The following is a 12,251-nucleotide window of genomic DNA, read 5'->3' as shown; positions in this document are numbered from 1 at the left end:
GTACATAATGAAGTTGTTAGGACATAAATAAGAAACAGAAATCAAGACTAGGGAAAGTATAAATAAGAGTAGAGAGTCAAGAACAGAAGAAGAAAAATTCATAGTTATGCAAGTCATAAGGATCCACTTGGGCTGAACCTCAAATTTGGCATTAAGTGTTCTGGCAGCCATATTGAAAAGGGAACTATGGTTAGTTATTATTGACAGAAGACAAAAAATACCAGTTCCTCAGGGAAGGAAAGGCTTTCCTAACACTTGGCTCTTGAGGAAATGTCTCATGTGGAATTTTATACAATTTCCAAAAATATCCCGAAAGTGACTGTGAAAGTGGGTTTTATAAGGTGGATACCTTGTAGACCCAGCAATGAAAGTGAGGATATGAAACTGAAATGCATTTTTTTTTAATTTGAGAGAGAGAGAGAGAGCGCGCACATGCGTGCGAATGGGATAAAAGGGCAGAGGGAGAGAGAGAGAATCTTAAGCCGACTCCATGCTCCGTGTAGACTCTGATGCGGGGCTTGATCCCAAAACCCTGGGATCGTGACCTGAGTCTAAATCGAGAGTCAAATGCTCAACTGACTGAGCCACCTACCCCTAAAATGCAATCTAATAAGTCAATTTTTGTCGTGAGTAGTCGGTCGGAAGTACATCGATTTGGGTAACGTGTATGTCCAGATGAATCTGTGGCTAGGTGCTAGAATAACTGGGGAAAATGCATGGATTAGACACTCTTATTTATACAAGTCTTCATAATTTTTCTCTATTGGGATTTTCTTTTCTATTCTTTTTTAATAGGAAATTTATTGTCAAATTGGTTTCCGTACAACACCCAGTGCTCATCCCCACAGGTGCCCTCCTCAATGCCCATCACCCACTTTCCCCTCTCTCCTACCCACCATCAACCCTCAGTTTATTCTCAATTTTTAAGAGTCTCTATTGGGATTTTCATAAGCGCTTAGATCAAATATCTTCTGGGATAGGGTTGAAGGATAAGTATTTCGTGTTGCGGATCACGTAACGGTTTATACCAGGAGTTAGCAAACATTTTTCTGTAAAAGATAGTAAATATTTTTGCCCTCGTGGGCCAGTTTCTGTCATAACTATTCAGCTCTGCAGTTTTAACACAAAAGCAGGGTAGATAATACGCCGAATGGGGACAGCTGTGTCCCAATAAAACCCGATTTATAAAAATAGGTGGCAGGTCAAATTTGGCTGACAAACTGTATTGCCAACCCCTGATGTAACCTACAAATTAAAAAAAGAAAAATTTATGACTGGTATACTTTTTTTGGAATTACAGAACATTTAGAAACTTGGCAAGTCTTGGGCAGTGGCGACTTTGGCCTCATAATTTAACTGAGAGTAGGGGATGCATGTGGGAGAGAACATAGCTCATGTTCAGGGTGCGCGTTCATTAAGTTCATTGGAGGAGCATACAGCGCTAAAGCAATCCCATACAACTTCACGCATCAAAGTGACACTCAACAGACACAAAACCAGAGTTACCGCAGCACAGAACTGGGCTGGGTCTAAAATTTTTTTCCACCCATGCAGAGGAAGAGAATTGTGGTGTTCCTCACTTGGAGGTCTCACACAACACCATGGGTTCTAGTAAGATCCCACGGCTGGTTCCGTAGGAAGGAGAGACATTGGGCTAGCCTTTATCATCTTTTCAAGCGCCCAGTCTATTCCAGGACACCCGATGTAGATGCTAACCGAAATTCTATGAATACGGCCAAAGCCATGGTTACCCACAAGGAGAAAAATCATAACATGATTTCACTGTAAAAAAAAAAGAAAGAAAAAACAAAAGGCTTAGTTGTGAGCTGATAACACATTTTGATGGTCTGCTATGGCCCGAGTTCTTAAATACCTCCCACTGGCCATATACCAATTGTGTAATGAATGGGAGCTACAATAAAGGGTTGAGTTTAGTGGTCATCAGAAGAGGTGGCCTTGAGTGGTTTGGAATCTACAACAGGCGGTTAGGGCTTCAGCCTTAATATTACTTTAACCTCCTGAGCAACCAGTCACCTACTCATGTGTCCCATCTATGGTGACAAGGGGAGTGCAGGCTTAAAAAGAAACAACAGCTTCAAAAGAGTACGTAAAACCATGACCGTGGATGCAGTTATGGAACCTTTGGGGCCTTATTGTCAGTTTGGACATAATTTGGTATGTAACACCGATTGGTAGGGGATTGCTTCCTTTACTCTATTTAGAATGTCATAACTATTCACTCCTCTGGCAGCACAAGATGGGTAAGGAAACGGTTACTGCTCGTTGCAGTGTGGTCACAATGTGGTCCAGGCTTACGGAGAGCAAGTACTGTGTCTTTGTCTTCATATACCCAGGGCTTGGCCCAGGACTCAATCCCCAGGGACAATAAAATGTTTGCCCATTGAACGACTCCTGGTTAGTACCATCCTGTTTGCAGAGATAGTATCATAGAGAGACAGGTTGCCAGGAAGGGAGGGGGCTCCTTTTTGTCACGCAAATCATGGCAGACAGTGAATCGCTCCAAAAGAGGCTAAGGCTTTTTTGGGACTGGCCAAGAAATGCCTGCAAAATTTAAAAAACAGAAAGCCATTCAGATGGAATCATAGGGCCCCCGCCACACCGCAGCATTTGGGGGGGGGGGGTAAAGCATTAGCAGTCAGATTTATCTGGGAGGTATATTTTTAATAATGGCTTATTCTTAGCAAGCAAGATTTAAGGCCAGACAAGTTTCAAGGGCAAATGTCTTAGGGCAAATGTCTGATGTCAAAGTTGCCCGAGACTTCTCCTTTTTCAGACATAACAACTGACCAGACTTATTATTTTGTTTCCTCCTCTTCTTTCCTCTGCCCCCTCCCAATATGCTTATTTATAACAAGGGCTTTATCAGTTGTCTTAAGAAAACAAATTTCCTTCAACACACATTACAATAGGATCTTACGGTCGTAGTTTTCAAATATCCCTGCCACTGATGAAAACAGATGCACAGAGAACGGAGACAGTCTGAGCCAAAAGCGAATTAATGCTGCCACAGCTCTGCCCCCACACCGTCCTGGTGGCCAGGGTGTAGAGTAAGAAGGAAGGACAGAGCCAAGAGGATGAGGTTGTATGCAGGAACCCCAGAATCCAGCTGAGGCTCCAAGCCCGAACATTTCATTATAGGCCTTACTTGCTACGAGGGAATGTGAGTGCGAGGAAAGAATCAAAATAGATGAACTTAAAGCAAAGGGCAGGGGGGGGCGGGGGAGGGGGGGAGGGCAGGTAACCTTAACACAGGTAATTTGCTTGACTGTCATAAAGAAATTGCCTACTTCCATTGCATCCAGGGACAAACTTTGACCCCAGGGACATTTATTAAATATCATCCCCTCCTTTTCCCTCCCCCTCTTTCTGGTTCCCACATCTCCCGACCAAGGGAACATGAGCGTCTGTTCAGTTTTGCCCGAGTCTCCCCCAGCAATAACCACGAGTAGGTATTAATTGTTACTACCCGCGTATTCTTTGGCTCACTGACCCGTTCTGGGTGTTCTTGGTCTCAGGGCCTAAGGATCATTTTCTCAGACGCCTCACGGCTCATCTTTCGGCTCAGTTCCTCCAGTGGTATGCGGGCCACCATCAGACTGTATGCGGAGAGCTACGAGAGGGACCCCGGCGGTCATGACCAGGAGCCTCAGGTATGAAAGCAGAGCTGTGTCCTCAGCAATATGTCTCGTCACTCCTGGAAAATTTAGGGAGCTCTCGTGGGCCTTTAGTGGGGGTTATCTGTCTTTCTGGAAAGTAAATTCCATATCGATAGATCCAGCTAGAAGACAGGCTTAGAGTAACTCTGAGCAGGTTTCCTTCCTTCCTTCCTTCCTTCCTTCCTTCCTTCCTTCCTTCCTTCCTTCCTTCCTTCCTTCCTTCCTTCCTTCTTTCCTTGCAATGCTTGAAAAAGACAATTGGGCTCTAGCCTCTATGATGGGTTTAGACCAACACCTCCCAAATGACTTCCCTTTCTTGACTATACTGCAGCTTGTTAATTGGGGGTGATATCAAGAGACAGCACTTGTATGGATGAAGAAATGTTTAGTTAGAGTCAAGCTGGTCACAGTCCTCAGAACCTTGACTCTGCACATGTAAATAAGGAATCTCCAGGTGTTTGGCAAACTCTGGGCTGGATCTTGACCTTGAGGTGCCAATACAGGTGCTACTCTGGGCCTCCTCTCTGAGACTGCTGCAGAGCCCAGATTCCCTTGAGAAGAAGGTCTGCATTTAAAGTTAGGGAGGCTAAGCTAGGCCAGCCAAGGCTGGGCCACCCTGTGTCTGGCAAAGTCCTTTCCTGTTGTCAACAATAGAGCTAATTAAGAACTCAGAAAGTACGTATCCCCACTGCCACATTCATCAATGCTGCAGGCGACATTAAAACCAGAAAGGACCCACCAGAACATTGGGTACCTCCAGCTATAGTCCTGGCCGCCCCTTGCCGCCTTAGTGTTTACTCCACCCTGGGTTCTGAAGCAGAGTCCTTGATAAGGTGGTTCCTTGAGATGAAGACAGTGGTTCCATGCTTCTGTTGTGGAGAAGTAGAGAAGCAAAGAGAAACTCACTGCTTCTCATTTTCGAGTGACTCAGGATTTCCCGTGAGAATTTGCCGTAGTTGGGCCCTAGAATGATCTCAGAGAGGGTCTTCTTTCACTGTCAGCGGTTTAGCGCGTTTTCCTTAAAATGGTGTCTCTCTCAGGAGAGTCTCGAAGAACCAGATCAATATGGAGCCGTAGATCGTTACACGTGGCCCTGTAGCCAGAAGATCTGTTTGGAGGCAAATCGTCCCAGATGGGGCAGTAGAGACCCTGGAGGCTGACAGCTAGTGTGAGGGTCACCTAGTGCATGAAGCAGCAGAGCAGGAAGCCAGTAAAAGGTCCTTGGCCCTTCCCGGTCTGAATCACAGGCTTCCCATTCAAGGACGGGCCATGCTCTGCCAACATAATTGGTCAGTGAGTACATTTCACCCAAGATAGTACCAAATCGTGCAAGAATTGGAGGCTTACCCTCTCTTTCCATATAAAACCCTTCTCCTCTCATGTTGGGAAATGAGATTAAATCAAGGGCCTAGAAGTCCAGAGCTACAGACGGGGAGGAATGATATTCCTGGCCTCCGCCACTCTGACTCACTCTGACTCGAGGCTAGTTTTTCTCAGCATTCTTTTCCCTATTTGCACCGGGTAAGTGGTTATGATATCTGCTGATTTTTATTTACCTCCCACATGGACCGCAGGAATATGACATCCAGGCCTTTAGACACGTGTGAAAACAGTCCTGTGCACAAGTGAGTTTCTCTCTGAGGTGTTACACACAAGCCAAGTGGTGCTCCCACTCGCCATTTCTTGCCCCAAAGCTTCCTTTGAAGCTGGAAACCTCCATAGGCCTGGGTTGTGTGTTAAGTATTTGCTTCAGTCTGTGGGTAAAGAGAACATAAGTAATGCTCGTTCCCACGTAGTTTCCATCCTGTAGGTTTAAAGAGTTCACCATCGGTTGGGGATTCCTTTCACTGGTCATGTTCTTCTCTGATCAGTCATCTAGATGCCCTCTCTTTTCCATCATGAGTGAGGGTCTTCCCAGATGTGGCTCGGTGGGCCTCACCATGTTTAGGTCACGATCCAGCTAAAAATGTTACATTAAAATCGAACTCCTTATTAAAACATCTTGTGTCATTGACTCACCAACTTAAGCCCTGTCGCATAATACATTTAAGTCGAGGTGTAATTTAGAATAAGATTTTGAAAGACATCTGACCCCCTAATGAAGGGGAAGGAGACACCAGCAGGCTCACCCATCACAGTACTGCTGAACCACACCTAGGCACTTGACGACTTCACTATAACTCCTTATTGCATTGCTTTTCCAGAAGCCCAGCTTCTGCCTTCCAAGAGCTCTGGGAGGAAGAGCCATTGGTCAAGTGTTAACAGAGACCAAAGATAAGCCATGCTCCTCGAGTTATTACTGCTCCGGGGCCTGATGGGCAAAGACCAGCTGTGTTGCTTCCTCAGCTGCAGAGACCTCCTCCCCCCCCCCCTTTTAGCTTGTTCCCATTGGCAGCCCAGAAAACAGAACAAATACCCCTTCTCCCCCCACCCCCCCACACTTAGACACCCAATACAGTATCTCTCCAATGTCTAGAGATCCCATTGATAAACGTATCCAATTGAACAGGTGTTAATGTCTCACCTGCCCTGACTCAAAACCCACCTACCTTCCAGTTAATAACCAGAGGACTAGAGAATTCTCTTCACCTGACTTCTCGGCATCTGGCTGTTTTACTTGGCACGTGGAGAGTTCCTGGTCCGGACATCTCTAAAAAGTTTTTATTGAAGTTCTAGTTAGTTAACGTACAGCCTTGTATTCGTCTCAGGTGGTAAATGTAGTGGCTCAGCAATTTCATCAGCCGGTGTGCATCACAACAGGGGCGCTCCTTAATCCCCATCACCTACTTCACCCGTCCCCCCCACCCCCACCTCTGGTAACCTCAGTTTGTTCTCCACAGTTACGAGTCCGTTTCTTGGCTTGCCTCTCTTTTTGCGCCCCTTCGCTGGTTTGTTTTGCTTCTTTAGTTCCACATATGAGTGAAATCATATGGTATTTGTCTTTGTATAATAATTTCTTAACTACATCAAAAAATATTATTTGTAAATGAGAGAGACAGAGACAGCTTGAGTGGGGGAGGGGCAGAGAGAGAGAGAGAAAGAGAGAGAATCCCAAGAAGGCCCCGTGCTGCCTGCACAGAGCCTGACGCGGGGCTCGAACTCACGGACCGCAAGATCGTGACCTGGCTGAAGTCGGACGCTTAACCAACTGCGCCACCCAGGCGCCCCCAAAATTTTTTTTTAAATTTATCCATCTGTGCCTGGGAACAGGTGGTGAGGGGAGGAGGAAGATGGCAGCCCTGGTGAGAGGAGATGCTTGCCTTGCCCTCACTCTGTGTCCTGGGTAAATCAGGCAAGCCTCCGAGGCCTGTTTCTGGAAGATCACATCGTTTTGAAAATAGAAGATTCCTTTAATTTTACTGGCCATCAGTACGCCTCCAACAAGCCCTCAAACCAGCTGGTAATAATTTGGAAGAAGGGATGAGCCAAAGGATCTCAGTTCACAGGTGACCAGAAACAGTCCAAGCGTTTCCATTTTCGTTCCCACCAAGCTTATTAGCAGAACTGCTAAATTAACTGTTTATTTACCTTCTTTCCTTTTCCCTTTGAACCTGAGGGTGGAGTAGCTAACGACCAACAAAAGATCCAAAAGGAAAAGGAAGGAGAAGTTTTGCTAAGGGCTGGATAATCACAGCCTGATAATCAGCTCTGGCTAATCAACACTTGGCTTTAACACTCGGTACTTTAATTGCAGAATAAAACCACACCCTATCCCACCCCAGGTTTTGGAAGGGGCCCAGTTTTCCCCAACCCTCCTTATAATCAACGGACTTTATGAATTTCTGATAAGCTGTAGATAGAATAAGGACCAATATCTAAGCACCAGGAGTCAAATTGGAATTCGTCTGTCCAACCAAGGGCTGGTTGCCATTTTACTCTACTTGTTCTTATGACTTTATAATCTAGAAATGTTAAGTCCAGAGCCATTTTGTGTTTTATATTGGGAGAACGTAGAACTTCTCATCTAAGCCAGGATATTTTTGAGAATGAAATGGGGCACTGATAATAATTATGTTGAGAATGTCCCCAGTAAACCAGGATATAGGGTTACTCTAGTTACGTGCCTTCGTGCTATCCTAGATCTGCACATCTCTTTAGAGGTGGGTTCCCGAGGGCACTAGCAACATAAACCTAGTAGTACAAAGGGAACGAACCAGTTGGATCCATGGTTCTAACAGAGCAGGACCACTTGGCTGGCTTGCTGGTTGGGAGGGCGGGGGTAGGGGGGTGGTGGGGCGGGGGGGGGGGGGGGGTTGGCGGTGTGGATAAAGATACCTGTGCCTGGTCCTCCCTCTGAGAGATTCAACTTTAATTGTTCTGGGGAAGGGACTGCATTTTTGAACAGCCTCCCAGATAAGTCTAGTTAGATGATGCTCTCAAACTTCAGTGTTTATTTCAATCACCTGGGGATCTTGTTAAAAATGCAGATTCTGACTCAGTCTGAGGAAGGCCAGGGAGTCTGCCTTTCTAACAAACTCTGAGGTCATGCTGTGTTGCCGGTCCAGGAGCCACACTTTGAATAGCAGAGTTGGATGAACCGCTAAGCCTTAAAGACAGGTCATTGAATTCTTGACAATTGTAGGAAAAGCAATACCTTTATTGTTTTAAATTTTTTTAAGTTCATTTATTTATTTTGAGAGAGAGAAAGAGTGTGAGCAGGGGGAGGGGCAGAGAGAGAGAGAGGGGGGGGGGGTGGAAAGGGAAAAAATCCCAAGCAGGCTCCCTCCTGTCAGTGCAGAGCCCAGCATGGGGCTCAAACCCATGAACCCCGTGATCATGACCTGAGCTGAAACCAAGAGCCAGATGCTCAACCAACTGAGCCGCCCAGGTGCTTGAGCAATTCCTGTTTTTACTGTGCTCGAATGCATGGGGCTCTAGATTTCTCTCTCCAGTAGCCCACTGGAATGAACTGGAATGTCTTCCAGGCACCTCCAACTTGACTTACTGCGGAAGTGGCCTCCTGCCAGCTTCCCTCATCCCTCCTTGCTCCAGAAGACCCCTCCTTCTTTACCTGAGGGCGTCTTCATCTCTCTCAGTAAATGGCAGTTCCGTCCTTCCCAGAGGTTCAGCCAAAATCCTAGGAATCATCCTTGACTCTTTTGTTCTTCCTCCCATACTTCACATCCAACAGCAAACCCTATCAATGACCTTCAAAGCACAACCAGAGTCTGACCCCACCTTACCACCTCTACCATTTCTCCCCAGGACGAAGCTCCTGTCCTGGCCTCTCGATGACTGCCATTAGCTTCCTACCCGGTCTCTCTCCTTTTCTCCTCTTGCCCACTCCACCCCCGCGTACCGAAAGTCTTAGCACAGCAACAGATCCCCTAATCGCTCTGCTACAATCCTCCAGTGGCTCCCTATCTCACTCCGGGTAGAGCCAAAACCCGTACCAGGGGATCCAGCCCCCTGCTGGAAATGATCCCCTTCTCCCTCTGACCGCGTCTCCTACCTCTTGTCCTGTGTCTTTCTACCCTCCAGCCCTTGTTCTGTGCACTTACCAAAGACACTCTGCCTCCTGCCGCTTAAAAGTGGCTGCTTCCTCTGCCCGGGGTGCTTTTCCCTCCAATATCTCTGTGGCTTGACCTCTCGTTTCCTACTTGAGGACTCCCCTGGCCGTCCTATGTAAAATAACCCTCACATTTGCATACCGTTTATCTTTCTCACCCTGCTTTACTTTCCTCCATGGCACTTACCCCATCTCACACATATATTCACTTGCTTTGCTGTCTGTCTCTACCAGTAGAATGTAAACACCGGGAAAGAAGTGTGTAAACACTTTGTCAGTGTTCTTCGCTGTTTCCCCAAGCGCACACAATACTATCTGGCAGAAGGTAAATGCCCGATATAATTTTGCCAAACAAATGAAATATTCAGTGTTAATTACTTCCGAACATCTCAGACGCATTATATCACCTGGGAAACTGAAGTATTCTGTGCTCAGTGTGAACCTTGGTGCCACCATCAGGTTTTCTCTTAACGCTGGAAAGTTTGAAGCAAATTGTTGTCATTTTTAAGGTCCCTGCCAAGTGCCAGGAACGATTCTAGATACGTTAGATATGCCCATTATTGTGTTAATCGTTCCAGTGCCCGCCCCCTCCCCCCCAGAGTAGAATTATCATCCTTCTTTTTCAAGTTGGTAAACTGAGTCAGGGAGCTATTCATAGGGAGCAGGCAGTTTCTGGATTGGAGAATCAAACTAGCTCTTCATAAAACCCAGGTTGTCCATGCTAACCCTGAGGTCCAAGGAGAGAGGATTTCCTCCTACCTCTATGCTTGAACCCAAGGCTGCATCTGGAGCCTTAGTTCAGTATTTACTTACTGAGATACTGTTTTTTCCCCTCACACGAACCAAACCCCTGATTCTTAGACATCGGTGGGTGCCCAGCAGTTAAATTCAGTTCTGACACTAACTACCCGGAGTTAGCCCAGACCCCACAGATTAAGGGCTCAGTCCCACAAGACTGCCCCCATTTAAGAAAGGGGTGCCCAGGCTCCCCACAATTCTGTTCATTAGAATACACATTCAGGGGTTCCCGTGATCCCCTCCTCAGCTTTGGTCATTTGCTAGAATGACTCACAGAACCCAGGAAAGCACTTTGCTTACTACTGGTGGTTTATTATAAAAGATACAACTCAAGAATGGCCAAACGGAAGAGATTCATAGTGCAAGGTATGGGGGGGAGGGTGCTCAGAGCTCCCATGGCTCCTCCTGGCACAGCACCCTCCCCGGACCTTGAGGTGGTCACCAACTCAGAGGCTCTCTGAACCCTGTTTAGGAGTTTTTACAGAGGTTTCGTTACGTCGATATGATTGATTAAATCACTGGGCATTGGTGATTGAACTTCACCTCCAGCCCTTCTCCCTTCCTGGGAGGCTGGGATTTCCAACCCTCTAATCACCTGATGGTTTCCTCAGGCTGCAGCCCTCATTCTGAAGCCATCTGGGGTCTGTAAGAGTCACGGCGTCCGCATAAACTCAGGTGTGGTTGAAAGGGACTTACTATGATTGACAAATCCACTCATATCACTCAGGTAGTGCAAAGGATTTGGGGAGCTCTGTGCCAGGAGCCAGGGACAAAGACCAAATATGTGGTTTTTTATACCACACTTATAAATGTGGATAAACGTAAGTGCTCTGAAAACAACCAGTTTTCCCTCCCTTAATTTGAATTAGCAAGGAACAGGTTTTAAAAAAATCATCTAAAACGTAATGTTCTAGATACATCCTCGTTGGGTTTTATATGCAACGGGGCATCTAAAGTGAGGGGTTAAAAACTAGGGGAATAAAATTAGAAATGATACGTGTGATGGGGAAAAATTGGAAACAATGGCGTTCAGAAGTGAAAAACGTAAATGGATACCCACTTAGGTATTCAGTTTTCATGACAACATGAAAATGTATAGACGTGTGTGTTTGTGTACGTACATGCTTATGTGTGTTTGTATGTGCGTGTGGTTTGTATACATATATACATATACACACACAGAGTTTTGGATTCATAGCAGTTAAATATATGTGAAAAACATCATGTTGTTACTTAGAAAGAAAATCTGTGCGGGGATGTATTAATAGCCTGACATGAAGAAAAAGATGAGAAGGCAGTTCATTTTCTTTTTCTCCTCGCAGTTTAGTCTGGATTGCTATAATTTGAAAATATGGAGGAGGGTGGAGTGATGTAGAGAGAGTTTAGAAAAGAAACACGTGGGGGCGCCTGGGTGGCTCAGTCGGTTAAGCGTCCGACTTCGGCTCAGGTCACGATCTCGCGGTCCATGAGTTCGAGCCCCGCGTCGGGCTCTGGGCTGATGGCTCAGAGCCTGGAGCCTGTTTCCGATTCTGTGTCTCCCTCTCTCTCTGCCCCTCCCCCGTTCATGCTCTGTCTCTCTCTGTCCCAAAAATAAATAAACGTCGAAGAAACATGTGGTTAAAGGGTTGGGGTGTAAACTCTGGCCAAGTTAAAGAGCGGGCTCATTTTGCCTGTCAGGGAGGCATGACCTGGAGGTCTTCAGGAATTAAAAGAATAATACGATGCAGAGAAAGATGACCAGCTGTTCTCCATAACTAATGAATATGTAATGTGATGAAATAAACTCAAGCTGAACTGGAAGGGATTCAGCCTGACTGTTAGAACAATTTCTCAACTGTGAGGGCGTCTGCCCAAGTAAGATGGCCAGTTTGTGCTTTTCTCGGAGTCTCTATGACCACACAGATTTAAATAATTTTTAAATAGAGGCAGGCGTGGAAAGGATGGGACAAGGTAATGTGTCAGCGTTTTCTAGAACTTTAAAATTGGAGTTCTGTGATTATTTAAAAAAAAAAAAGAAACAAACAGGGTCTGGTCAGGTGGGTTAGATTCCCCTCTAGTGGCATAGAAATGAAATTAGGACAGCTGTGTTTTCACAAAGCCGAGTCACTTGGAGCTGAATGAAACTTGAGAAAACGACAAAGATGTGTGAGTTTTCTTTATTTCTACTCACTCAGGTGAATAGCCTCCTAAAAAGAGTGAGCGGAGCAGTCCTTTCTCTCCCTAGATATTGCAGCCTGCACTCGCGCTTTGCTATCCCTCTGGGTTGT

At 46.0% G+C, this 12,251-nt stretch overlaps 1 protein-coding gene across 1 annotated transcript in view; it reads left to right on the top strand.

Moving 5' to 3' along the window:
* The window catches only part of PGM5 (phosphoglucomutase 5), a 179,423-nt gene that overhangs the window by 140,488 nt on the left and 26,684 nt on the right, over window positions 1-12,251 (top strand). The window contains exon 10 of the mRNA XM_027041085.2: window positions 3,537-3,671. Within this exon, the coding sequence (XP_026896886.1) occupies window positions 3,537-3,671 (135 nt within the window). The remainder of the gene's footprint in view (window positions 1-3,536; window positions 3,672-12,251) is intronic.

This window comes from Acinonyx jubatus, chromosome D4 (assembly GCF_027475565.1).
Source record: "Acinonyx jubatus isolate Ajub_Pintada_27869175 chromosome D4, VMU_Ajub_asm_v1.0, whole genome shotgun sequence".
Classification (NCBI taxonomy): domain Eukaryota; kingdom Metazoa; phylum Chordata; class Mammalia; order Carnivora; family Felidae; genus Acinonyx; species Acinonyx jubatus.
The sequence above is the reverse complement of the archived record's forward strand: the minus strand, read 5'-3'. Positions and strand labels throughout refer to the sequence as shown.